General features: G+C 40.2%; 2 protein-coding genes across 6 annotated transcripts in view; one reads left to right on the top strand and one right to left on the bottom strand.

The window, feature by feature from the left end:
• Nucleotides 1-1,534, bottom strand: part of cldn2 (claudin 2) — a 3,548-nt gene extending 2,014 nt beyond the window's left edge. Inside the window, exon 1 of the mRNA XM_034114057.1 lies at nucleotides 1,163-1,534. The gene's annotated coding sequence lies outside the window, so the exon portion shown is untranslated. The remainder of the gene's footprint in view (nucleotides 1-1,162) is intronic.
• Nucleotides 1,535-7,881: 6,347 nt separating this feature from the next.
• clip2 (CAP-GLY domain containing linker protein 2) overlaps nucleotides 7,882-27,963 on the top strand; it is a 55,106-nt gene continuing 35,024 nt past the window's right edge. For 3 of the 5 annotated variants that reach the window (XM_034114039.1, XM_034114041.1, XM_034114040.1), the window contains exons 1-3: nucleotides 7,882-8,322; nucleotides 11,745-11,955; nucleotides 23,002-23,495. In XM_034114039.1, coding sequence (XP_033969930.1) covers nucleotides 11,844-11,955; nucleotides 23,002-23,495 — 606 coding nt within the window. In that variant the 5' untranslated portion in view covers nucleotides 7,882-8,322; nucleotides 11,745-11,843. The remainder of the gene's footprint in view (nucleotides 8,323-11,744; nucleotides 11,956-23,001; nucleotides 23,496-27,963) is intronic. The other 2 variants (XM_034114042.1, XM_034114043.1) reach the window with 1 other exon arrangement.

Genomic DNA, 27,963 nt, shown 5'->3' on the forward strand with positions numbered 1-27,963 from the left:
TGACTCACTATTGCAACACAAGCACAAGTCAGTAAACAGCTTAGATTTGTAGTGGTGTGAGAAGTACTCACATGTATTACTCAAAAGTAGAATTGACAATATTTCAAGTAACACTCTTGAATTGATTAAAAATGTCTCTTAAGTAAAGGTACAAACGTATATGTAATCCAATTTTGAAAAGTAGAAGCAATTATTAATGCCTATACTTTCTGTGTAAGTAAATAACAGGGGAAGTATCATGGTGATACATTTTACCACCTGCGGTGTCGAAAATGCATGAATTTTACATTACATATCTCTAAAGACTGTTTTCTCAAAAGTCGTTTTTTCTCATATTCAGAGACGGAAATCTCCACTTTAGCAGCTCTCAGATGCACTTACGTTTCCATTTTGTATTCCTTTTTTATATTATTTAGGTTTACAATGAGGGGTATGTTATCTATTATCCATAGCCTGGATTTTATCACATTTTAAAACAAAAAATAATGCAGAAATCTATAATTGTTCTGGCTTTTGACAGTATTTACAAAAGATATCCCAAACCTTTGACTCTCAAAAGTCAACAAAGGAAACAAGAATTTTGAACCTAGTTGTTTCTCATATTCGGGGTCAGAAATCTCCACTTTGACATCCCTTACATACATCAAACCTTCCAGTTTCATTCCTATCAATATTCAGTATATTCAGATTTGTCCAGATTGGTTTGTGCTCATTTATAGAACACTTTATTCTTGATAACATGGCACAAATCGATTACTTTTTTGGTCTTTGACCCCATTTGATGTCCAGAACCCTCTCTGTAAAACCCTTCAACCAAATAAAACATTATCTTTTAAACTGACTTTGTCTAATGTTCCCATAATGTTAGCAAATTAGCCGACTTCTTTTAAGACAATGCCTAAAGTGCGTAATTAAACGTAGAAATTCTGAAAAAAATGTAAGTAATCTACTACGGAAACATCCTGTTGGAACATTATGTGTCATTATGTGTCCTCTGCTTGTACCTCATACACTCAAAACATTAATATGTACCACTACACACACACACACACACACACACACACACACACACACACACACACATACACACACACACACACACACACACACACACACACACACACACACACACACACACTTGCTGCCAAATGAAATGCATTACCTGTTATTGCAGCAGCTGCTGAAAGACTGAGATGCGTTGAGGTGTGATTCTGTGTTTAGTTCAGGATCTGAAGTTGCAGGTGGAGCAGAGGATGGAGCAGAGGTGTTCAGATCCTCCTCTGATGTTCCTGTTCTCCTTCTGTTTTCCGGCTTCTTCCAGAGAGAAGAAATGTGTGTTTTTCTGCGTGCTGTCTCAGACTCTGACTGCCTCCTCAGACCTTGACATAGTCGCAGCTGTTGTGTCGCTGCTGTACTTTTAATAAGCACTTACTGTGCTGGCTGCGTTGGACCAAAGGGAGCCAAGAAAAAATCTTCTGAAGAAGAAATACAATCCTTTGAGTTTTGATATGCTGCCTGTTGTAAAAGACTTTCCACTTCAAGCAGCAATAATAGATGTGACTGCCTCTGTCACTGTCTCTGCTCAAGTGTGTGATCTCTGTCCCTCATCCAGACCTTCACCTCCTGTCACACACACACACACACACACACGGTGACAGTGACACACACACATGCATCATCATTGGTTAATCATTGTCTCATCGGTCATCTCTCCAAAACAGACGGCTCAGTCCGGAGAATAAACGTGGAACAGATCCCTGAAAGAAGATGAATATTTCAGGATATTAGTTTTCTCTCTATGGTGGAGTGGAAAATGTTTAATTCAGCAAAAGATTTAGGCGTCATATTACTTTAATGGAAGAAAAAAAAAGTGATCCTTTCATGTTACGGGGAAAGTGTCTCCGCAGGAATCCCAAAATAGCTTGTGAACATTTTTGTATTTTAAATTAAAATGAGAATTGGAGTTAACCAGCCTGGAGCAAGGACAATGAGGATATTTTTTCACTCTTGAAATAATTAGTTTCTATCTAAATTAAGTTTCATCGAGTCTTATTCCTTTTCATATCTTTCATTTTGGGTTTCACAACAGAGAGGTTCTCCCCTGAAAGACAGACTGGAGGTTATCAAAGTGTTGGTTTGTCATATGTCCATTTTTCAAACCTTGCTTTGTCATTCATCGGTGTTTGCACATACAGTATAACGTCTACAAACGATGACGATTAGACCATGGAGACAAATAATGATGACAAGGAGACAAAAGGACCACAGAGTGAAATATAACAATTAAGGACACAGAGATAGAAATGTATAAATCACGCACAAAAATAACCACAAGAGGCACAAAGAGATACACAGTGAACACAAAATGATGAAGAACTGACACTTTATGAACTCAAAGTACCACAAAATGACCACACAGACCCCACATGACTAAGAAGTGACACGTAATGACCACAGAGCAACACTAAATGTCTCCAAAGATACACTTAATTAGACAAAATATCAACAAAGACACATAATGTGATCACAAAGAGACATGAAACTACTATCAAATTAAACAAAATGACCACAGAGACCCAAAAGGACTAAGAAGTGACACTTAGTGCAAATCAATCAACACTACATTTCAACAAAGATACACAAAACTGCACCAAATAACTACAGAGACATGTGACCACAAAGAGACATGAAAATGACTATCAAATTAAACAAAATAACTTTGAAAGAAAAACCTATACATTCTACCTGTCTTGCAACTCCGTAAAATGATGGGGCCTGTTGCATATCTGCACCCCAGGGCCCACTGTCTCATAATCCACACGTCATTTGATCTGGTCTAAATAAACCTAGTTATTTTTGAATGGCACATTGGAGAATACCTCCACTGACAAAACGGACTTTTTTGATTAAATGTGTTATGCCAACAGATTTCACATAACTGTATTAGGTTAGTTGAAAGCAATGATATCAAGTTTAAATATACAGGCTCAACTTAATTGTATTGCTTTCAACCAACCTAATTGAGTCAAGTTTCAGTTTTTTCAGTGTACACAATCCTGTCATACTTTATTGTGAATTTATTGCTCATTTAAACTGAGACCAAACTTGGCTGCCTGTTTGACATCATCCTCCATCAGCTGCTCACCCTGAGAGCTATAAAAACATGGAAACAACAAATAAATCCTACCATGTCAGAGTACCTCCAGATGTTCCCTCCTTCATCGGTCAGTGTATATGTATCAGTGTCAGAGGTTCTGGTTCAGTTCGCTGCTGATCCCGTCCTGAAGCTCCAGTGTTTGCTTTCTAATCCCTCGGACCGGCGCCCACATTGCAGCAGCATCATAATGGGATTATGGTGTAATCCAGTCACTTCCCCTCCGCTACAGAACCAGAGGGCAACGTCCACACGCTCTCAAACACTGAGCCTTTCTTATGAATCACAGAGGGGCATTCTCTGCACACTCTGCATATTAAGAAGGCGGCTCAGGTCAGCTTGTGACTCTTTGTTACTCTGTTGTGACGGCTGATGGGTACAGTGTAGTTATGCCGATGAAGATCTTAGGTCACAGGCTTCTCCAACAATTTACTGTCAATGAGTGAGAGTTATCACGGCCTAAGTATCCTTAGAACATTGGTATTACAACTAAATATGATGTCTAATTATATCTTGTGGTGTGTTATATACACTTATTGTTTTCTTTTGGATTTTTGTCTACTGATTGTTTGATATTTCTTCTTTTATTTAGTTAAGTAAATTATGTTTATTTGTTATCTTTGGAAGGAAGACCCTTTGCTTCTTGGCCTCTCATGTCAGGTTTCTACATTTTTCTTATGTGGGTGCAAATAAAAACATAAAATTAGATGAAATAATTAAAAATAAATCAATAAAACATAGAATATATTGGTGTGTAGCGCTAAATAGACATTGTTGGTAGTATAACCTTGGTAAGATCTCCAAAACACACACCATATCTCCAAAAATATGTGGACCTTTAAACATTACACCCTTACATGTTAAACGTGTCATTTCTCAACAATGGGCATTTGTCTGTAACTGTAACAGCCTCCACTCTTCTGGAAAGGATTACTACAAGATTTTGGCTTTAGGAATGTTCTCCTATTGAGGCACAAGAGCATTAGGGAAGGCATGCACTGATGCTGGGTGAGACTCACAATCAGCGTGTCAGTGTTTCTCAAACAAGGTGTTGGTTGTATTTGGGTGGGCGAAAAGACTTCCCGAAACTCATAATTGCATCATCATCATCTTATCCCTCTTATTTTAAAACCACATAAATGATATTGAAATAGCTTTCTCCCATCTCCACCTGCAGATTATCTCCTCACTCATCCTTATTGTTTTACCGGATAAGAGGGTGTAGTTTGTGGATCTTGTCACTAGATGGCGATAATGTGGCGGTTTGATGGTTTCTGTACAGTTTTACAGCACATATATAAAAGTGATGATGGGAAAAAAAGGGTGTGCTTGGTGCTTGGTTAACCCTCCTGTTGTCTTCGGGTCAAATCTGACCGATTTACTACTTTGCATTAAGGCTTTATGATATCCTTCAGAGTAGACATTTGAACATATACAATTGCTGATCACCACTTTCATTGCATTTTGGATGATTTAGTCAACTTTGTAACACCCATGGTGTTCCCGGACCGCCATAAAGAAAAGGAATTAGTAACCATCCGGATCAGATAAAACACACACACACACACACACACACACACACACACACACACACACACACACACACACACACACACACACACACACACACACACACACACACACATGTCATGTTCTTAAACGTTGTATGTGAGGGACTACGGATGGAAACTAGCTCAAAGCTCAAATCCGGCATGTTTACGTTTTTAAAGCATTATTTGTTTTAAATGTTCATCAATGTGCACTGTCCCTCGTCAAATAAACGATTAAATGAAAGTAAAAAACACACACACACACACACACACACACACACACACACACACACACACACACACACACACACACACACACACACACATATACACTAGATGTGTTTTTATGTGCCCATCCCCCCACATGGATCACACCTGGCACACGCAATACATGTTCAGTGTCTATTCTTTGTATATTTACTGCAGTTGTTCATGTATACCAGTAGTCTGATACAATATTTACAGTTTGAAAGGGTGTTAAAGGAAATGTGGTGATGATTAATGGTTGTTGTGTTAATGTAATAGCAGTTAAAACAGGACCTTTGACCGAGAACACCAAAGTAAGGGGGGGAAACGAACACAACAGGAGGGTTAATAAGGTATTCACTTGACTTAAATGTCCTGAGATTAACCATTATGTTATGATATCTGAGGAACTAAGAAAAGGACTAAATTGATATACTCAATAAATCAACGCAACTGTGTTTTATTTTTGGATATTTTCTAATTGAGTTTTTATTTCATATTATCCTGTAGATATTCTCCTAACTAAACTTTTTAAAACTCATATCTGTTGAGTGAAAAATATCAGTACATACTTTTCAGATCACAATCTGTCTTCATACAATGTGTTCAGCCTCTTAAACATGTTACATACAGTGTAAAGACGAGTTATAATACTTGTGTTTTACATTAGTCTATTTTATTGATGTTGAATATTAAAAAGGAATACGACTTGATAAAACCCCTTTTATACATGCAATACTTAAATATGTGTATTCAGAGTTTGCTGGGCAGCATAACATTTTAATCTTAAGTGTGGTAGCCGGCAGTGGCTCAGTCAGTAGGGGCTTGGACTGGGAGCTGTAGGGTCACCGGTTCAAGTCGGTTCAAGTCCCCGACCAGACCTAAAATATGGAGTGTGGACTGCTACTTGGAGAGGTCCCAGTTCACCTCCTGCCCTGCCGTGGTGCCCTTGAGCAAGGCACTGGACACCCCCCTTCCCCCCTCACTCCCATTGCTCCCCGGGCGCTGTACAATAGCTGCCCACTGCTCCTAGTACTAGACTCCTGGTGCTAGGATGGGTTAAAAGCAGAGAACACATGTCACTGTGTGTGCTGTGTGCTCTGCATGTGTGACCATTAAAGAGGGTTTCATCCCTCCCAATTCTATCTATTCTATAGTAAGTACACAGAAACACTTCTATGAACCAACTAATGAGACAGACATATCTGACATACATAACATGCAGTCGACTTGTTTACAGCACTGCAGGGTCATCTAGTGGCTGACAGAAAAAACTGCAACATTTCAACAACGAAAAACAAAAATTACCTGTGAGTTATTTTTGTAGACAAGCTGCATACTATATGCATCAAACTTAATCACTCTGATTGATCCTCCTTTAAATCTGATCCTTATGATGCAATCGCTCTCTTTCCTCGTTCAATAGAGAGTGGAAATCAACCTGAGTTCAGTGTACCAGCTGTAACTCTTCACTCTTCTATAAAACAGGTTTAGTAGGCTACTGGATAATGCTTGGTTGATTATGATAATAATAACAAAGCTAATGCATTAGCACATCCTGCAGACATGGATCAACCTTCACTCATGTTATCTGTCTGGATGTACTGCTAACTTCATCTATCTTTGGTACTGGAGAGTTAGCAACCAGTGGAGCTATCAGAGCTTTTCACTGAAAATAGCAGCCTCCTGTGGCTGGGGATGGAGTTAATAAGACCAGTGAGACTGATCAAAGAAGCAGGCCATAAAACCAAATGAAAGATGCTTAAATGCTTTAGAGACGAGGGAGACTGATGATAATTATCTGTGGGTCAACCTATCACACTTCGTAGGCCTATAGTCATTGAATTCAGAGATAATAATGTTGATTAGTTAAGCTGAAATATACTGTAGATACAAAGATTGTGTACCAAGATAGACACAAGGCAAGAGAAAATATTTAAAACAAATGTAATAGTTGAAATTGGCCATTCAATAAATACAGAATGTGCTTAAATCCTTAATAGACAATGATAATCACTTGCACATGTGCTATTCGTTATCATATACGTGTATTAATAATTAATTGTGGTATTATAGTCCTTTATTTCCCGGTACAGCTGTCAAACTGGGGCCCTCCCAGCAGCAGAAAACTGACCAATCAGAGTAAACTTTCTTTGCTTCTCTGACCAATTCGAGCCTTTTAAATGGAGCCGGAAAAGGCAAAGTGGTCCTTTTTGACCCCACCCACAACATCAGAGAAATATGAGAATGTATCGCCCACGCGTTTTTATGGCTTCACGTGTTGACCATGGCTATTGAGTGTAAACCACTAAATTGGCTTTATCATTCTTCCATATATTCACTATGCTTCAGATATCTCAAATAAGCCGGTTAGCTGTCTACAGATTGCCTGTTTTCGATTTCAAAGGGATCCTTGACCAAACTGCTTTCACAAATTGGCTATTTTAGTTTTTCTGAGTTTTTGCGAATATACACAATTTGTTTTGTTGTGGTTTAAAACCGTATTATGAATCATTAGTAACCATTTTTCTGTTCGGCAGATGTTAAATGTTTAAAACACTATTACATTTGTGTGAAATTGTAACTTTAACAACTGAGACTAGGGGTGTTTTCTATTTGAAGATGCACAGACAAGAGCGGTTGAAGAACACTGGGAGCCGTGTCATAAATGTGCCATAATATTGCTTTAAATTGTTTTTTGTCCATTTTAATTAAAGCCGAATGAAAAGGGGAATGCCAACGAATAACAATACCTATGAGTCATCCATTGTGACTCATGTATGTCGATCGAAAAGCACATGTAATGTTAAATCCCCTCTTTTGTGAATGGAGTACGTCACTGAGATGAGCTAGACTGACTCTCATCTCTTCCCCCAGGAGGCTCTGCTTCCCAGCCCCTTTGTTCAGTGTAGCCGGTGGGTTGAGTCACAAGGAGGCTGTGCTAACAGGGGAACACAGACAAGAGTGGGAAGAGGCCGAAAAAATAGCTAATATTATCCGGGAATGCAGACTTCAACGCGTTTTTAATAAAAGCCACACAACAGAAAAGTTGTTTTTGGGTGTTGCTGATGCTGCGTTTCTATTCGGGTCTTGCATATCAGTGTTCGGATACCAAAACCAGCGAAACCCGTCGATAATTTTTTGCGCTTTTACCTATGCTTCTGGGTGGGAAATGAGCCGATATTGCTAAGCCATCACCGGTATATTGCTGACACCATCATCCACGCTGACTCTCCCTTTCAGTTTCTGCTCAGCATCCATATTTGCATCCCAGGGAGTGGCTGCCACTAATCCCCCTCTCCTGGTGAGAAAATTGAAAGTTGGCCGGCTGTCGGACACCCCCTTTGGACACTGTAATTTCCACATAAAGAGGTGAGTGTTTTAATGCCATAATGTGCTTTTATGTTGTTGTTTTTTTGCATGGGAGGGTTTGATGTGAAGGGCAGTCTGGACCACGTTGCCGCAGTAGCTACAACAATGGATCAAACTGGCGTTGTGTTACATTTTGTGGAGGTGCGCATTGTCATCCCGATGCTTTCATGCTGTTTTCACCCACATCAGGTGTGGATTTGAGATTTAATCCAGGCCTACATGAAGAATAGCTTCGTTTATATAAAGAAACACCAGTCGTCACTCAAGGGCCTTTTATTATTAGACTTATCTTTCAACAAAACCATCATTCTCAATAGGTTTAACAGGATTGATTGCTCTCAAAATTAAATCCATGTTAATATGTAGGTATTACATATGGAAAATTATTAAATCCCTTAAATCTGCTCTTCCCTTTCTTTCCTGTTGTGCAGTTTAAAGCCTCAGCCAGATGTGTGTTGTTTATTGTAGGCTATAATAGCATTATATCTTCCTAATGGCCTTTGAGCCTTGATTTGTAGGCCATGCTCCACTTGGGCGCCAGCCTACACCCACTCTCAGGCTTATTATTAAATTGATAAGTTGACCATGAAAGAATGTGAGAATAAATGAGGTGTTGTTAATAATGATGGATTTACTGGGACACATGTAATGATGATCACACTTATTAAGGGCCCCTAATGCTACAGCTGGATTTCCAGATGTTAAGATAAGAGATAAAGTACTATCTTATCTCTTATCTTAAATAAGTAACCTGGATATAGATGAAACTGGTCAAAAATAACCTCAACATAGGTGAATATAACTACAACAAAGACAAAACTGAACTTCAAACGTAGAGCTTTTCGTAGTGGTAGTACTATTTTGAAACCGAGCCCATATCTCATTAGTTTCTACCTTTTTGGTTTGCTGTAATGAGCAGCCAACGACACAAATGTAGCCAGAAATAAACCCACGGTGCTTGGATACTTTTGACTCAGTGTTTTACCAGTGAAGCCCTTGAAGTTATTGGTGCCAATAGAGCTTGTTATGGTGGAAAAAACCAGACTGCAAAAGGTAAACAGATCCCAAAAGGATTTGTTGATGTTGTGTCTTTATATTTGAGAGTAAAGTAGGATTAAAGAACAGAAATGTAAATGTAAATAAATTATGTTAGAGTCTCACCAGAGGGCCAATTTGACTTCTAACATCAGCGGTTACCAACATTGCTGACTCTTGGTTATGGTTTATTTGGGATTGGAGTAGTTCAGCAAACCGAAATAGTGATCTTCTCTTCTTAGATTGTTTTATTTAAAGGATTTCAAAAGCCTGACAAGGAAGAAGTACTACATGTATCACAAGAAAAAAGGGATGAAATGAGAATACATGTCGAACATATATCACCTTTTGATGATCCCTCAGATGTATCTAGTAACCCTTAAGTGGCCCCCTCCACAAATGTAGAATATCAAGTCATTATATACGATTGGAAATTGCAAATATTTAGAAAAAATACCTTTGTGTTGTTCTACTGAAAACAACAAACAGCTAGAGATTGTGAGTGTACTGTAATATTTTTCCTGATCTACTTAGTGCTACAGCCAGCCATTATTTTCATTATTGATTCATCTGCCAATCGTTTGACCTATAAAATACCAGAAAATAGTGAGAAAGTTCCATCCCAGTCTTTAAAGTCCAAGGTAATGTCTTTTAATGTCTTGGTTTGTTCATCTAGAACCCAAAGATATTCAGATTGAAATGATATAAAACAGAGAAATGCATGAAATATTGATATCTGAGAGGCTGGAAACAGCATCTCCTGATTTTTGCATGAAAACCTTTTATTAATGATCAAATAAGTTATCAACCTACTACTCGTTGCAGCTCTATTTTAACATTTGGCTCCATTTATACAGGTTTTGAGACTTGGTCACCCATTAGCATGCATCTTTTAACCTCCCCTATCATTCTGCTTATTTACCTGTTATTTCTTTATATTTATGAATGTATTATTATCCCTGTAAAGTATTGAGCGACAAACCAACCCACAATATTGGTTTGGGTCTCTTTGAGTCTCTTTGGGTCTCTATAGGTCTCTTTGGGTCTCTATGGGTCTCTATGGGTCTCTTTGGTTCTCTTTGGGTCTCTATAGGTCTCTATGGGTCTCTATGGGTCTCTTTGGGTCTCTTTGGGTCTCTATGGGTCTCTTTGGTTCTCTATGGGTCTCTTTGGTTCTCTATGGGTCTCTTTGGGTCTCTTTGGGTCTCTTTGGTTCTCTTTGGTTCTCTTTGGGTTTCTCTTTGGGTCTCTTTGGGTCTCTTTGGGTCTCTTTGGTTCTCTTTGGGTCTATTTGGGTCTCTTTGGTTCTCTTTGGTTCTCTATGGGTCTCTTTGGGTCTCTTTGGGTCTCTTTGGGTCTCTATGGGTCTCTTTGGGTCTCTTTGGGTCTCTTTGGTTCTCTTTGGGTCTCTATAGGTCTCTTTGGGTCTCTTTGGGTCTCTTTTGTTCTCTTTGGGTCTCTATAGGTCTCTTTGGTTCTCTTTGGTTCTCTTTGGTTCTCTTTGGGTCTCTTTGGGTCTCTTTGGTTCTCTTTGGGTCTCTTTGGTTCTCTTTGGTTCTCTTTGGGTCTCTTTGGGTCTCTATGGGTCTCTTTGGTTCTCTTTGGTTCTCTATGGGTCTCTTTGGGTCTCTTTGGTTCTCTATGGGTCTCTTTGGGTCTCTTTGGTTCTCTATGGCTCTCTTTGGTTCTCTTTGGTTCTTTTGGGTCTCTTTGGTTCTCTTTGGGTCTCTTTGGTTCTCTATGGGTCTCTTTGGGTCTCTTTGGGTCTATTTGGGTCTCTTTGGTTCTCTATGGGTCTCTTTGGTTCTTAAAAAAAAAAAAAAAAAAAATTGCTCTTATTGTCATTTCATAGTACAGGTACTATGTAACGAAATTGTTCCTCTGCATTTGACCCATCCTAGTGTTAGGAGCAGTGTGCTGCCGTGGACGGCGCCCGGGGAGCAGTGTAGGGAACGGTGCCTTGCTCAGGGACACCTCGGTAGCACTTGGTCTTGCTGGGACTCGAACTGGTGACCTTCCAGTTGCCAAGCCAAGTCCCTATCGACTTCGCCACCACCGCCCCGTCTCTTTGGGTCTCTATGGGTCTCTTTGGTTCTCTATGGGTCTCTTTGGTTCTCTTTGGTTCTCTTTGGCTATCTTTGGGTCTCTATGGGTCTCTTTGGGTCTCTTTGGGTCTCTTTGGGTCTCTTTGGGTCTCTATGGTTCTCTTTGGGTTGACAATAATAACGATATACCTCAACTTTATAATACGAATGCAGCTCAAAGTGCTTTACATAGCTAGATCAAAACACAACATATCTTTCTGCATGACAGACAGATTATAACAATACCCCCTCCCTAAATCCTTCTCGTTTCTTTCTATTTATGTCTGCTTATTGTCCCCCCAGCTAACCATGGAGAGCGACAGCCCCCAGTCCCTCATCTAGTGCCCGCTGTACCGCCTTCCTCCCTGGGGAGCCGCTCTCAGGTCCTCCCTCTCCTGCAGAATGAACATGTTGAAGTCCAGCGGGCTGAAGATCCCTGGCCGGGGGCCCAAACACTCCAGCCCCTCACCGGGGGGGCCAGGAAGAACCTCCAGCCCCGTGCCGCCGAAAGACAGTAAGTCACTTCCTGTTTCTGACCCCTGGGAAAAAAATGGGAATTTCGTGTTTTTTTTAAAAAGCCGCTCGGAGGGTTTGTTTGTTTTATGACTCAGAGGAGCACAGCTGCATTCGATTACACGCACAGAAGCTGCTCTCTTTAACTTCCTCTGCCAGGGTACTGTCTAATCTACAAAATGCTGTAAGCTTTCAGCCGTTTGAAAGGTGCCATGCTGTCTCCATTTAAAATACTGTATATTTAAATAAAAACCAGTGTATTTATATACTCATCGAGAGGCTTTGGACCCAGACTTCGTCCAACTTGGCCGGGGTTTGAATAAATGCTTCTGTGGTGATAATTATTTTCATACTCCGTGGTTTTATACAGTTTGTGTCGTGATTTTTCATTTTTACGGCTCCACTAATCCTGTTTTAAAATACTACAAATGGATTATATGAATAACGTGGAATGTAGCAGGCGTTATAAAACAAAGTATATCTTAGTTTCCTTTTGGTTTCACGGCGGTTTCAGAGGAAAAGCTCACATGTTACATACCACTAAACATAAGAGTGAATATTTCTATATATTTATTCTTATATTCTTCAGGTGGACAGGAAAGCGACTCTAAAGCTAATGCTGCTCTGCATCTGTTGGATTTGCAATAAACAACAACACATAGGAAACTTTAGTGGATGATTTAGTGCTTGTTATCAGACTAATGTATTTGTACATCCAGATAGCACCTTTTATGTATCAGGGAAGAATGCATTTTGTTATTTGCAGTAAAAGGTTTTTTTTCATCAAGCCGTTCGTTAAGGGAAATATGTTTTATTTCCCACAGCACTAAAATCAAGCACTTTTCTCCCTTCGATAGGATAATACTAAAATAAACAACAATAGTTATAATTTGCAAGACAAATACAAATGTTGAAATACATAAAAATGTTTAAAAAAAAAGGGCCCGTGTCATGCTTTTCTGGTTATTACCCGTCCCCTTGTGTGCTATGAAGGTTTTTCTGCATGTGAACGGTCTGCAGAGTCACAAACCCTCAAAGTACACCCTGTAGCGAGTAAAACTCTAACACAGAAAAGACCTGTCTATGCTGCCCCAGAACACCTCGTTGGACATTTCTCATTTTCCATTTGTTTCTTCCGGGAACCGCATGACGTCATGCGGTTCCCGGAAGAAACAAATGGACCAATCCACGGAGCACCTCACACACCAGGATCCCTTGGCTAACTAACAGGGAGTCCCCATTGACTTGCATAGAGCTCCCTGAACGCTGGTAATAGACGAGTTGGGATGGTGGAGAAATGCTCTCCGCAGACCCATTCTCACAGCGTTATAAACCTTTTTCTTACTCAATATCAAGCCACACTTATTGTTTCTACTTCGGCTGTGAGTGTTTGTGTGTGCTCAGGATGAGTTTCGCGCTGTCTCGCTGTATCGCCGACCCGGAAACCACACCAGTAAGCCAGCTCCTGACCAATCAGAGCACACTGGGCTCACAGGGAGGGGGGGGCAGGAGCTCCAACAAGCCGTTTAGGACAGAGAGTGAATACACATACTATACAGAGATGCTGTATGAGAAACCAATGTGAGTTTGGAACATTGCACAATTTAAATCTCTTCTAGTAGACCTCAACAATGGAAATATGATCAGTAGAAATGGCCATGACATGGGACCTTTAAAGGAAAAAAGTACAAAAAATTAAAAGTGTTGAAATAAATAAAATCAATAAAAAATGTATACAAATAAATAAGGGATACAAAATAATTATATAAAATTAAGAAATAAATATAAAATAAATAATGCTATAACATTATACCAGATTAAAGAATCATCCTTAATCAGAAATCCCAAATAAAAAGGTGAAATGTAGCAACGAGGCTTATGCACAACGTCAACCTTAGAGCAACTGAACTACTTACCAAAATTAGACTTCCCTGAAATCGCCCTGAATCAGAATTACAGCCTGCCTGCAGAAGGTAATCACAGCTGTTCTCTGTGTTTATCCTCCCTGCCTTCAGCTCACATGACAGCCCCCTCACACCAGCTCCACACACACATGTTAGTTGAGTTTCTGCTAAATTACTGCTCCACTCTCAGTCACACAACAGAGGAACAGCACGCCTGCTCTGGCTGCTATACGTGTGTTTCTCGTTAGCCTCATTGTGTGTGAGAGGCTGTTATCAGACGCAGCTAACAGTGAGTCATGGTCCATGTTCACTGTGGAATTTCATGAGAGCCAGGGAAGTTGTTCCCACACAGGAAGTGTTTTATTGACTGATTCATGCACTGTTTATAATTAGTGCGCTGTCAGCGATGTAAGATGTTAACGGTTTGTCTTGTTTTTTTCTATCAAAAAAGCCAATTATAAGTTGGATATAACTTCTATCCCACGGCAGATCATAATGTTCATGTGTTTTATTTTAGATTTAGATACATTTAATTGATTCTGCATGTCTATTAAACAAGTACAAGCACATATATAAACCAAGAGTAACAGAAAAACGGAACAATCAACTTATAGCAAACCTTTAACATATCTAAACCATTAGAAAATAAATATATATCTATAGATATTGCGATTAAATTGTGAAGTCTGATATTGTACCTTAGCTTGGATGTATTGAAAAAATCATGAAGTATAAATACTTGTCAAAAGTCAAACTCAAGTCTCAAAACATTGGTGATATCTGTTAATAAGAGAGAGCTTTTTGAGTAATCTAAACACATCTTAAATCATAAGAAGCATATTATTTCCCTTGTTTTTTAAATGGCATGTATTTGCATTTTGAAAGAGAGTTACCAAAAATAGCTTTCTTGTGTCTGTTTAACTATGTTTGTTTGTGTCTGTCTCTGTGGAAGGCAGAACATCTGGAGTCGTATCTACAATGTTTCTGACCTTATCACGAACATTAGCTCACGATGTTAATCCCTTAACGTAGCATTTTAGCAGCTGTTAGCTTGCTATGCTAACGTGACTGCTGTCTGCTGTCTAAACACGCGTGAACTCATTAGCTTGCTCACACCCTGTTTATCCACAATGAAAATACACAATCATGGTGCACAAAGAGCAGCTTTCATCTCACTATACTGTGCATGTAGTTTCAACATTTAAAATATGTATAATAATATCCTTTACACCATCAGGGTGTTAGACCAATGAGATTCACATTACAGATGATTCTCTTAAGACTAAGGACAATGTTTTTCGAGACATCAATCTGATTTAAAGGGGCCCTATTACGCTCATTTTCAGGTTCATATTTGTACTTTGTGCCCCTACTGTGACATGTTTCCACGCTTATTAACACTGATAAGAGTTTGCTGCCTCAGTGGTTCGATGGAGGGATTAGTTTCGACACTGACCTGGCCTCTTACTCCAAATCTCAGCCTCCTGTTAGTTGGCTTTAGTTGGAGATTGTGATAAAGGGCCTCTGTGTCGGGAGTTGGCAGACTTTACTTTGCTGCAGTTTAAGAATTGTTCCTCCTCCAGGAGAAGCTGTGGGCAATCTGTGAAAACAGGAGAGGATCGGAGCCTTTCTCTATCTGCCTTTTATGTGAAATGAACTGAGCTGTGCCTCCAACGTGTCTCCAGTGACCTTGGAAGAACCAAAATATCTCAGTCACAGGAGTAGAAAGTTGCATTTTTGGAGACACAGGGTGTCCGCGGGGTCTTAAAAAGTATTAAAAGTTGATAAATCAATTTAGCGAAAATGAAGGCTATTAAAAAGTATTAAACGGCATTTTCCAAGGTATTACATTTTGTAGCTTGTTTCCAATAAGTATATAAATTGTCCAAAGAGGTTGTATTCTACAGTGTGCCTGAATGTAATCATTGCGTAGGTGTGTAGTGTGATTCTGTGTAGTTTATTTATGGCATCCCGTTGGGTTTGACGTCATCTGAACAGGACATCGCGCGCTCTGCTTGATAGCGCGCGAAGGTCCGTTTACGCCGGTTGTTAAAAAACATCGTTATGGGGAAATGCAAGTCTGCGTCCAAATGGTTGGAAGATAAGGAGGAAGGACAATCAATACTGTATATAGTCAATGTGAGGTAAAGTGTGTCGCCAATGTAACCGGTTAGAACTCCAAGTGGCGATGAGGTCTTAAAATGTATGGAAAGGGTCCAAAGTTCCAAAAATACTTAAAAGTTCCAAAAATACCGTTAAAGTTCCAAAAATACCGTAAATTCCAAAAATACTTAAAGTTCCAAAAATACTTAAAGATCCAAAAATACCCTAAATTCCAAAAATACTTAAAGTTCCAAAAATACTTAAAGATCCAAAAATACTTAAAGATCCAAAAATACCCTAAATTCCAAAAATACTTAAAAGTTCCAAAAATACTTAAAGTTCCAAATATACTTAAAGTTCCAAAAATACTTAAAGATCCAAAAATACTTAAAGTTCCAAAAATACCCTAAATTCCAAAAATACTTAAAGTTCCAAAAATACTTAAAGTTCCAAAAATACTGTAAATTCCAAAAATACTTAAAGTTCCAAAAATACCGCAAATGGTTGGAAGATAAGGAGGAAGGACAATCAATACTGTATATAGTAAATGTGAGGTAAAGTGTGTCGCCAAGGTAACCGGTTAAAACTCCAAGTGGCGATGAGGTCTTAAAATGTATGGAAAGGGTCTTAAAAAAGGTCTTAAAAGGTTTTACATCTGACTTCAGGATTCCTGCATGTACCCTGAGACAAAAGGATCAGACATCTGCACTCACTGCACCCAAAATACTAATTCCTCTAATTCCTTTTGATTGCTTGTCATTTATGCCTCAATTCTGCATTATGTTGAACTTCCTAATGGTAGTGCAACAAGCTATAAGCACATCAATGGCATTGTAACCCCTTATCTATATGTAATGTGTCAGCAAGGAGTGATCTCTAAAAGAAAATGCCTCTTTTAGCTTGAAACAGTAAAGTTGCATCCATAAAACTAAATCAAATGATCTTAAAGACTCCTAAAACCCTCCCTGTGCTGAGTGGAGCTGTGGGGTTGAGTTTTATTTCCCTGTGCAGGAATATTGATTTGTGCAGCTTTACGATGAACTTGTGCAAGTTAAAGAGCAGCTTTTAAAAGTAAAGCTTACACCAAAAGATGTGATAACATGCTGATAGTCAAGGGTAAATCCATGTGTGGTTTTATATGAATATTTATTTTGTATATGGAGCGCTTTCAGGGCTAATTAAATCGTATAGCCCGAGAGAAATGTGTGCTTCAGGTTAAATACCAGAGGGACTTCATCACAGTGAAGCACCGTCCTGTAGATCCAGTATTGACAGACAGTTCATCAGTGCTGCTCCTTTATTTGCAGAATTACCCACAATGCCCTGACACACCCAGTGATACTAAAGGGAGAGCTCCTTCATTAAACAAACACAGATCCACGACTGCATCCTCTGATGTTCAGTCCTTTGGGTGTGTCCATAATAGTCATTTCAGTTGTTAAATGGTCGATTACCTGGTAAAACGGCATGCTAGTGAAGTCCTTGTAAATTAAGTTGTTAAATGAAAATTCATGCAAAGAATAATGGAGCTTTTTATCTGAAACACCACATGCCTGAAACCACTTGTTTCTGAGAGAAAACTGCAAAAGTGTTCCCTTAAAGCAGGGGTGTCAAACTCAAATACAAAGTGTGCCAACATTAAAAAATGGGTACTAGTCGAGGGCCGGACTGGTTCAATGTTTATTGCAGAACGTATTGAAATGAACTTATTGCACATATTAAACCTGGAACTAACAAAGCTTAAATGATTGCCTATAAAAACAACTCTTATGATTACATTTTTCCACAGGCCAACAACAGCTTCAAAAAAACTATTTCCCTCAAAGAAAAAACCAAACATGCCCTGTTGTCGTGAGAGAAAAAGTGCAGAAGGAAACATCCATGTAAACTCAGTGTGCTGCTCTGTGATGCTAGTTCAAGCAGATACTTGGCATCTCATCTTGGGTGCAAGTACATCAATGTTTGGGCTCAGGCTCTGAGCTGAGGAGACCCTCAGGATGGAGTGAAGGTGTGCGTGCAATATACCGGAGGGCCAGATCTAATAGTAATTAGAAATTATCCTGCGGGCCGAAATTAAATCCACCAAGGGCCGGATTTGGCCCCCGGGCCTTGAGTTTGACACATGTGAGTTAATGGATGGTTGAATGGGTCAACTAGAAAAACTGCTTAAACTTGTGGATTTGTTCCCCTTAAATGTAGGATTTGACCCTTACACTTACACTTACACACAGATAGAGCACATTTGAAGGCAGCAAATGAATCAGAAGTAGAAACATTGAAGCTCGGCCCGTCCATCTGCTGCTCGGACGGACAGCATCAGCCTTCATAAGCCCAATGTAAAACAAAGGAACAAGATGATACAGCCATTGTGAGAGAAGATCATAAAAAGGCAGAGTTTAAGAGGTGTGTGTGTGTGTGTGTGTGTGTGTGTGTGTGTGTGTGTGTGTGTGTGTGTGTGTGTGTGTGTGTGTGTGTGTGTGTGTGTGTGTGTGTGTGTGTGTGTGTGTGTGTGTGTGTGTGTGTGTGTGTGTGTGTGTGTGTGTGTGTGTGTGTGTGTGTGTGTGTGTGTGTGTGTGTGTGTGTGTGTGTGAGCTGGGGGGGATAATTAGGGGGAGGAGGGAGGAAGCTGTGGAGGTCTCATTGTACGCAGCGGATGAATAGTGGGATTCAGAGGGTGGTGGGAGGAGGCCCGAGCACAATAGTGAAAGTGAGGGTTTGTGTTTCCTCTCTTCCCTCGGCCCAGGATCCTTCTGCCCTCGCTCTGCTGTTGCCGCGGCAACCCAAAATCATGGGTCTGCTGCCAGGGTCACATGGTGTATCCTGTGTTTCCATTACAACTAAATAATTATACGTCTCCTGCCCTCACTGTGAAATGAATGAAGGTGGGCACAGCTTAGTGAGTTAAACACACTTCAAGTCAAAGTCCTGCATTCAAAAGGCTACTTAAAGTGACATATTCATTTTCAGGTTAATATCAGCATGGAGTGTCTCTACTTTAAAGAGTCCTCTCCTGCTGATGTTCAGGTGTATATCAGTATGTAGTGTCTCTACTTTAAAGAGTCCTCTCCTGCTGATGTTCAGGTGTATATCAGTATGTAGTGTCTCTACTTTAAAGAGTCCTCTCCTGCTGATGTTCAGGTGTATATCAGTATGTAGTGTCTCTACTTTAAAGACTTTCTCATACTGCCTGTGCTGCAGCACCTCTTTTCACCCTCTGTCTGAAACCAGAGCCCAGTCTGCTCTGATTGGTTAGCTGGCAGGCTCTGTTGTGATTGGTCAACCGCTTAGTGATGTCCCGCCCCTTAGCCTGTCAAGCTCAAACTTTCAAACTCATCCGCTGCCAATAAAAGGCCTAAAGTGAGTGTTTTGATGACGGATGGTGGTCAACACAACTGCACTTCCTGTGATTGCTTCATAATAAAAGTCCACTCAGGTTTAATGGGAAGCTGCAGCAGTGGAAATGTTCGGTTAGCATTAGCAGAAACTTGAGACGGCAAAGTTACTAAAAGACACTCAGTGTATTATCGCAATACTGTAAACAGTGGCCTGCTGTGTTACTTCAATTGGGATAGAAACTGAAACTTGTACAAAAATGCTGGACCATAATAAGTAATGGATTATATATACTTTATTTATCCTGAATTGGGAAAACATTTTCAAGATATTTTGCTACTGTATGTACAGTTGTCTTCTGAAGGTCAAACACTGGGTGACTGACAGCTGATGTCTGTTTGCTCTGGGCGATAATCATTTGGACACATTACTACAGATCAATGAGGGAGCTGACTGTCAATACCTTTTAGTCAGCTGATCAATAAACGACACACATTTGACCTGATTCAGACAAAAGCAAATGGCTTTCACCTTTTAAAAAAAATGGAATTTACTTAAAGTGGACCTATCATGCTATATTTGAATAATATAGTGTAGGGCCATACCTATATAAGGCATATTTATACTTTTTTCTTTTCAAAATACCAAACAGATCATGCATTTTAGCCATGCCTCATTTCGCTCAATTTGACATTTTTTAGCTCTGTTTTAGCAAGGGCTGATTCTGTGAGAACAGCACCACCTACATGCCTGGCATATGTACTACAGCGTCTCCAGCGCTTTTGAACGGCAATGGCCGTGGCTGTCTCCTCCTGATTGGTGGAGTTGGCCCAATAGCCGTAGTGCCACCGTCCTGACGTCAGGACAGTGTTCAAATCTGGATCAGTTTTTATCAGATCCGTTGCAGCCCCTTTTTTAGAGATTTGGGTATGGAGGAAAATAGAGAGGGTTGTGTTTTCTGACACTTGGTGAGTTCCCTGGAACACCGGGGACACATATTCATGTAGAAAAGACGTACAAAAGTGCATTTTGCATGATAGGTCCCCTTTAAAACCTACAACATTCCTGCAGATATAGTTAAGATATATTGGGAGAAAGCATGATAGGCAGCAATAGTTTCCCCCAAAACCAACTTCTACTGGAAGCAGCACATTCCTAAAAACTGTATCATCATCAAATAAAAAACCTCAAATTTGTACTTTGTGCCGGATGTGTCTCGCATCACAACATATGGGAGCAATTGAGGCATAAAGCAGAGTCATTGGGGCTCAAAACGCCTCGGGCGCTCTCTCAGGGTGTCAGGAGACGGCCCTGCACACACACACACACACACACACACACACACACACACACACACACACACACACACACACACACACACACACACACACACACACACACACACACACACACACACACACACACACTTCCTGGCAGTGTGGCGCAGCAGACTGTGTGCTAATGGAGGCCTGCTCAGTTTACAGGCTGCTGTGGAAAATAATAACTGAAACCAGCTCATGTCTAACAGGCTTCAGTGCTGCACGGCGGGTTAATCAGCGGCACATCACAGAGACCACTCTCTGACCCACTTTCAGGAGGAATTAGAGTCACACATAATCTTGCACTGTTGTGCTGGATGCTGCAACACAAGCATGTTTCTCTCTGTCTCTCTTTTTTCCGTCATGACGCAATCAAACGGATGAATAGTGTGACGGCAGCTCTTCTGGATGATCTCACAATGTATGCACTGTTTACAACTTGACCCCCAAGTCTATGTCGAGACAGAGCAAGACTTATTTACTATATGTACAAGATAATTGCATTTGCATACCAAGTCATGGATATACAGCATTTTTAATAATCTTCACTTGTATCTGTTGTATTTTCAACAGTTGTATTTTTATAACCCTTCAAACACTTGTCTGTTCTATCCTGTGTTTCACTTGTATTCTCTTGACGCTATAACACCTGCATTTCCTTATGGGGTAAATAAAGGTTTGTCATAACCAGGGTGTCTGCGGGGTCTTAAAAAGTATTACAAGTTGATAAATCAATTTAGCGAAAATTAAGGTCCGTTTGCGCCGGTTGCTAAGCAACATCGTTATGGGGAAATGCAAGTCTGCGTCCAAATGGTTGGAAGATAAGGAGGAAGGACAATCAATACGGTATATAGTCAATGTGAGGTAAAGTGTGTCGCCAAGGTAACCGGTTAGAACTCCAAGTGGCGATGAGGTCTTAAAATGTATGGAAAGGGTCTTAAAAAAGGTCTTAAAAGGGATTACATTTGACTTCAGGGTTCCTGCATATACCCTGGTAACATATCTTATCAAATAAGTGTCCATAAGGACTGCACAGGTATTCAAAATGTTGTCAAAAATCGCATTATCCAATTAGCAGCAAGTGCAATAGTTGGTGAAATATAGGCAAAATATGTAAACATATTTGAATGAAGTGGTGCTGCAGGGAAGTCCCATCCTTCCTTGAAATAAATCCTTGTTTGACAACAAATCAAATTCAGACCATGATCATTTTAATGTATTTTTTTTAATGATAATTTGAACAATGATAACAAAAAAAGACAATACCTTTTAATATCGCAAATCATCAATAATCGCAATTAGTTTTTGTTTTTTAAAATCATGCATCCCTTCTGTTTCTTGCATAACATTACATTTAATTTAGCTGACGCTTTTATCCAAAGCGACTTACAATTACAGGGACATTCTTCCTGGAGCAGTGGCGAGCCGTGAGCTTTATACCTAGGCCCTCTGACCCCCACCAATTCCCTCGAAAAAAAGAAGAAAAAAATAGTTATTACGTCACAGCGTATACTTCAGCGGAATATCAAAACAACGGCCCAGGGTGCAAAACGCATCAATGACAGCGACCCTCTACCACACAAAACAACACCTGTGAACCCAATTTGTGTTCTTTGACATTGAAAATGATATTGCATTGTGTTTGTTACTTTCGTTGCAGTTGTATGTCTTAAGTGTAATTTGGCATGCTTTTATTTTGAAGGCGAGTTCACGCTGTTGACAGGAAGTTGTTGTTGCTATGGAAACAAGAATAGTTTCACAGCAGGCGGAACTTGTCATAATGTCCGCGATAATAAAACCCACCCATTTAGAGGGAAGATATGATTGGTCAATTGTACTGTCATTTGACATTACTCTCTCGTTCAGTTACTATAGCAACCCTCTGTGAATCGCCGAGGGGGCCAGACGAGCTTCTTTCATGTAACCCTTCACATTCAACAGAGACTGAACAGGCAGATTCGAAGGATTTATTTCTTTGGAAATGTTATTTTAAATACAATTAAATCAAGTTTTTTTTCGGTAAAACTAAAAAATATAACAAAAATAATATTAAAAAAATATATATTTAAAAAAAAAAAATTTTTTTTAAATGTTTTTAAATATTATTTTTTAGAATATCTTAGGCCCTCACAGAGGGCCTAAGATATTATTTTTTAGAATATCTTAGGCCCTCACAGAGGGCCTAGAGGGCCCTGACGGCTCGCCACTGCCCTGGAGTAACTGAGGGCTAAGTGCCTTACATACTAGTGGTGGTGTTCCTGGCGGGATTTGAACTCACAACCTTCCGATCTTCAGCCCACCTCACTATCCATTAGACCACCACTATCCCTTGCCTTTATTACTTGCTGTTATTTACATCATAACTAATAACACTCATGTTGTCTCCAGATACTCCCCTGAAGCCCACCACACCCACTAAAATCACCGAAGAGGGCGATGAAGTCCTGGGGGACTACACGGTGGGAGAGACGGTGTGGGTGAACGGAGTGAAGCTGGGAGTCATCGCCTACCTCGGGGAGACCCAGTTCGCCCCGGGACAGTGGGCCGGCGTGATCCTCAACGACCTGGTGGGCAAGAACGACGGGTCGGTGGGCGGCGTGCGGTACTTCGAGTGCCAGGCTCTGCAGGGCATCTTCACCAGACCCTCCAAACTGAACCGGCAGCAGGCGGGCGATGGCAGCGACAGCCACTCCATCGACTCCCAGAACCAGGGGGGCAACGGCGTGCCCCCCCCCAGCCAGAGGGTGGTGGTGATGCCCCTGAGGGAGGGGCTGCTCAACAGCACTATAAGGACGGGGAACGAGTCGGGGTCCAACATGTCCGACAGCGGCTCTGTGAAGAAAGGAGGCGATAAAGATCTGAGGGTCGGAGATCGAGTTCTGGTGAGTCATGTTGGGATGGATGATGAAGGGGGGGGGGGGTCTCTGTAGTGTTTGTATCATTTAATTTACAGTCATTTTTACATTAAGACAGGAACAATCTGGGAATGTTATGGCCTGATAAAATAACAGATAATCTAGCGTTTTGTAATATGTACACTAGGGCTGTCCCGAATACCATATTTCGGGCTCCGGATATTCGGTAGTAATCAGCAGCGAATACTCTGCGCGCGCTTCAACACGTATGTGTAACGTTACTGTTTAAACGGCTAAGCTAAGCTACTACTTCCAGCATTCAGGTGACTTTTCATAGTTGTTGTGCCACCGTGGTAGGCCAGTTTCATATTGCATATTTGGCACACTGCCTTCGTCTCATCGTCGTCCAATTTAAAATAGTCCCACACAGCTGAAGTCTTCGGCATTTAGTTTTCAGGTGTGTGAAGCGAAGTGAAGCGTGACGTTCACGTTCGTGGCGCTGTGAGTGAAAGCGATGTCAGGCGCCCAGGCTGAGATTGTATATATTTCCGCATTTTAACAGTGCAATTAAAAAGTATAAATATAGTATAAGAATGTGGCAATTCGCCTTTATTGATAGCATACATTTAGGGGAAAAAAAACGGACATTCGGGTACAGCCCTAATGTACACTGAACCATATCAGAACCTTGGGTGAGTCCATTATTGTCTGTATATCTATTAGGATCATTTACACAGTATTATTTTTCCATTTTTAAAATATCCCAATGATCATCAGTAGGGTTGTGCATTGTGACACCATTACATTTAGCAAAAAATAAGAAATATCTAAGCAGGTCCGTTATCTAATGTCAGTAATGTTACTCAATAATACAGAGTTGTATTCTGGACATGTACAAGTCATCCTTTAATATTAGGATAAGGCATGATTGGATATAAGTGATTTCACTATCTTTGCTAAATCTTATTATCACAAATACAAATTTTTAACTTGATTTCTCTGTTAAATAATGTAGACAAACCCAAAAGGGCTTAAAGTAATTGGATGAGAGTCCCAGAGCATTGCTAAGTACAGTTTACGTTACATCAGATCCTCTGCAGGGTGAAGGCTTCCTCCTGGTCAATATTGTAAATCACTCCAGATTACTTTCAGCACTTAAGAGAGGAGAGCCCGTGTGCTGACACATTGATCAGAGGATCCATCTTTCTCCTAAGCCTCTCCCGGTACGACACGCCCTCCTCTGCAGCTGGAGATAAATCACTGCTGCAAAACATTTCTGTGAAACGAGCAAAAACCGTCTCATATTATTATGCTTTGTGGACGGAAAGGAAAAACCTCCACTTGGTGTTTAGTAGCAGGAGTAGGAAGCTATCATTATTATTATATTAGCTTGTATTTTCCAATAGGTTGTGGCAGTGACATATTTGATGTTGTTTATTTTGGTCTAAATGACTGTTTTATATTATTATCATTTGTATATAATTTTGACTTTTAAGTAGGGTAAGGGTTAGGGTACTATGACATTTTTGATTATTTATTTTGGTTTAATTACATCTTAAAGGTCCCATGTCATGGCCATTTCTACTGATCATATTTCCATTGTTGAGGTCTACTAGAAGAGATTTAAATTGTGCAATGTTCCAAACTCACATTGGCTTCTCATACAGCATCTCTGTATAGTATGTGTTTTCACTCTCTGTCCTACACGGCTTGTTGGAGCTCCTGCCCCCCCTCCCTGTGAGCCCAGTGTGCTCTGATTGGTCGGGACGTTGCGAGGCTCGTTGCTGCTCGGACAGGTTTCCGTGTCGGCGATACAGCGAGAACAAGCGAGACTCATCCTGAGCACACATGCAAGTCAATGGGACTCCCTGTTAGTTAGCCAAGGGATCCTGGTGTGTGAGGGGCTCCGCTGATTGGTCCATTTGGGCCAATCCGGTCATTTGTTGTTGATTTGGGTGTTCACACGTCACAGAACCCAGGAAGCAAACAATGGAAAAATAGAAATGTCCAACGAGGCGTTCTGGGGCAGCATAGACAGGTCTTCTCTGTGTTAGAGTTTTACTCGCTACAGGGTGTACTTTGAGGGTTTGTGACTCTGCAGACCGTTCACATGCAGAAGCTTCATAACACACAAGGGGACGGGTAATAACCAGAAAAGCATGACATGGGCCCTTTAACATTATTTTATACATATAAAATTAGCTTTTAGTTGTTTTCAGTAGGTTACAACACAGTAGATGTATGTGTTATTTATATATTATTTATTTGTATGTGTGTTAATATATTATTAAATGTTAACTTTATTTATGAGACTTTTTCAAATGTATTGTTTTATATGTCAAAGTCAATGAATAATCACCTTGAATAATCATGATCTCAATATTAAACAAAATCATAATCATACCCATGATTCTCACCATATTGAGCAGCACTTTAAAACCTAAACTGGAGGCGTTTCTGGCACTTTAGCGTAGTGTTCCCGCTCTCTTTTACTGAGGTTAAACTTTGCTGATGTTTGTGGCTAAAGAAGTCTAATTATGTTTTCGAGAGAGAGAGAGAGAGAGAGAGAGAGAGAGAGAGAGAGAAGAGAGAGAGAGAGAGAGAGAGAAGAGAGAGAGAAGAGAGAGAGAGAGAGAGAGAGAGAGAGAGAGCGAGAGAAGAGAGAGAGAGAGAGAGAGAGACAACACAGACACAGACACAGACACAGACACAGACACAGACACAGACACAGACACAGACACAGACACAGACACAGACACAGACACACAGAGAGAGAGACACACAGAGAGAGAGAGAGAGAGCCTCAGAGCTAAAACACATGATGAATGTCCCTGTTTTGATGTGTGGGCACCGACAGGAAGTGGCTCTCTGCTGCTGCAGTATTTACCCAGAGGCCTCTCTGCTACTGCAGTATTTACCCAGAGGCCTCTCTGCTGCTGCTGTACTTCAGTAAAGGTTAAACGGCTGTTCTCAGTGGGTTGCTTGTGATTTGGCTGATGTTGATCTGGGTAGTTTGAAAGCCACTCATATGGTCTCTAGTTGATGAAATAGTACTCATAGAGTGTGTACAGTTGCAATAGCATCATTTGGGTGTACGTGGAGTCTAAATGACGTTATTGAAATGTAATGTCATGTGGTAGGAACTGTGAAAATGCTAAGAGCAGCCAACCAAGAGTGAACTTGATGATTATGTTGAATTATACACTCATTCCCTTACAATAATAACTTACAAAACATGATTAAGACCCCTTCCCTTGTTTTAAGTACAAAAATGTGTCTACGGTGGGTTTTTTGAGTCAGTATCAGCTAAATGCAACAGGCAATATGAAAATGCTAACATGCTGATGTTGAAAAGGTATGACAACCCAGCTGTTCAAATGCACATTAGCCAGTAAAGTATTTAAAAATGGTTGTAGAAGTTATTGTCAGCACAATAAAAAGTATTGCAATATAAATGTATAATGATCTTAGTTTGGCATGTTTATCTGCTAATATTTGCTAGCTAACATGCTAACATTACTTTAGCGTATGTTAGCATGCTAACTTTTGCTGGATACCATTAAACACAAGTAGGCTAAGGCCGGTGATGAGAATGTTATTAGTTTTGCAGGTTTTCAGCATACACGTTTGCTATTTTAGCAAATCTCCACTTTGTTTAGCTGTCACCATCTTGTTTTTTGGAAGCAGGAGTTTTATAGTAATCCCTTTTATATCAATCTCAATCTCAATCTTTATTTATTTATATAGCACATTTAAAACAACCTTCAGTTGACCAAAGTGCTGTACAGGCAATACATATTAAATAACACAATGGGAGTACAATAATAAAACAATAATTAAAAACATGATAAAAAGCACAATAACTAGAAACATATTATTATTATATCTATATATATATATATATATTTCTGTCTGGGCCAATGTTTTGGACCAACAGACCGTCAGCCCTACAGCCATGCCCCTAGCACAGCAAACACACCATCAGCATATTAAGTATTAATGTACGTTTCCCATTTGGAGTCACAAGGAAATCACCAAGAATGACAGTGTACATGCAAGCAGTGTAGCATTTATTTATAAGCCTAAGATAAGTGTGGTTTTAGCTCCTTTAAAGTGCAGCTTTAACGTGTGACATGGAGCTGTGCTGAGTGTCTGTCTGCAGCTGGCACTCTGACGCTGAGTCACTGAGACTCTGCAGACTCACGCTGACAGCAAACCGGCTCACTTTAATATCTTCTGACACCACAGAGCTTCCGGCCACGCTCCTGTTATCTGGCCACAGTGGAAGGCAATATTATGTTGACAACAGGAAAATGAAGAGTGCCTTACAGTACCACGCCCTCTTTGGTTTTGGCCTTGTATTCAGTTCCTATTAAACCGAGTATTGAGTTCATCTAAATATGGGACAATGGTTTTGGAACGTCATGGTTGTTCAATTTTAAATGGATGTTCAGAAATGTGAAATGCAGATGTGGCGCGGAAACATCTGCACCGC

This window comes from Trematomus bernacchii, unplaced genomic scaffold (assembly GCF_902827165.1).
Source record: "Trematomus bernacchii unplaced genomic scaffold, fTreBer1.1, whole genome shotgun sequence".
NCBI classification, from domain to species: domain Eukaryota; kingdom Metazoa; phylum Chordata; class Actinopteri; order Perciformes; family Nototheniidae; genus Trematomus; species Trematomus bernacchii.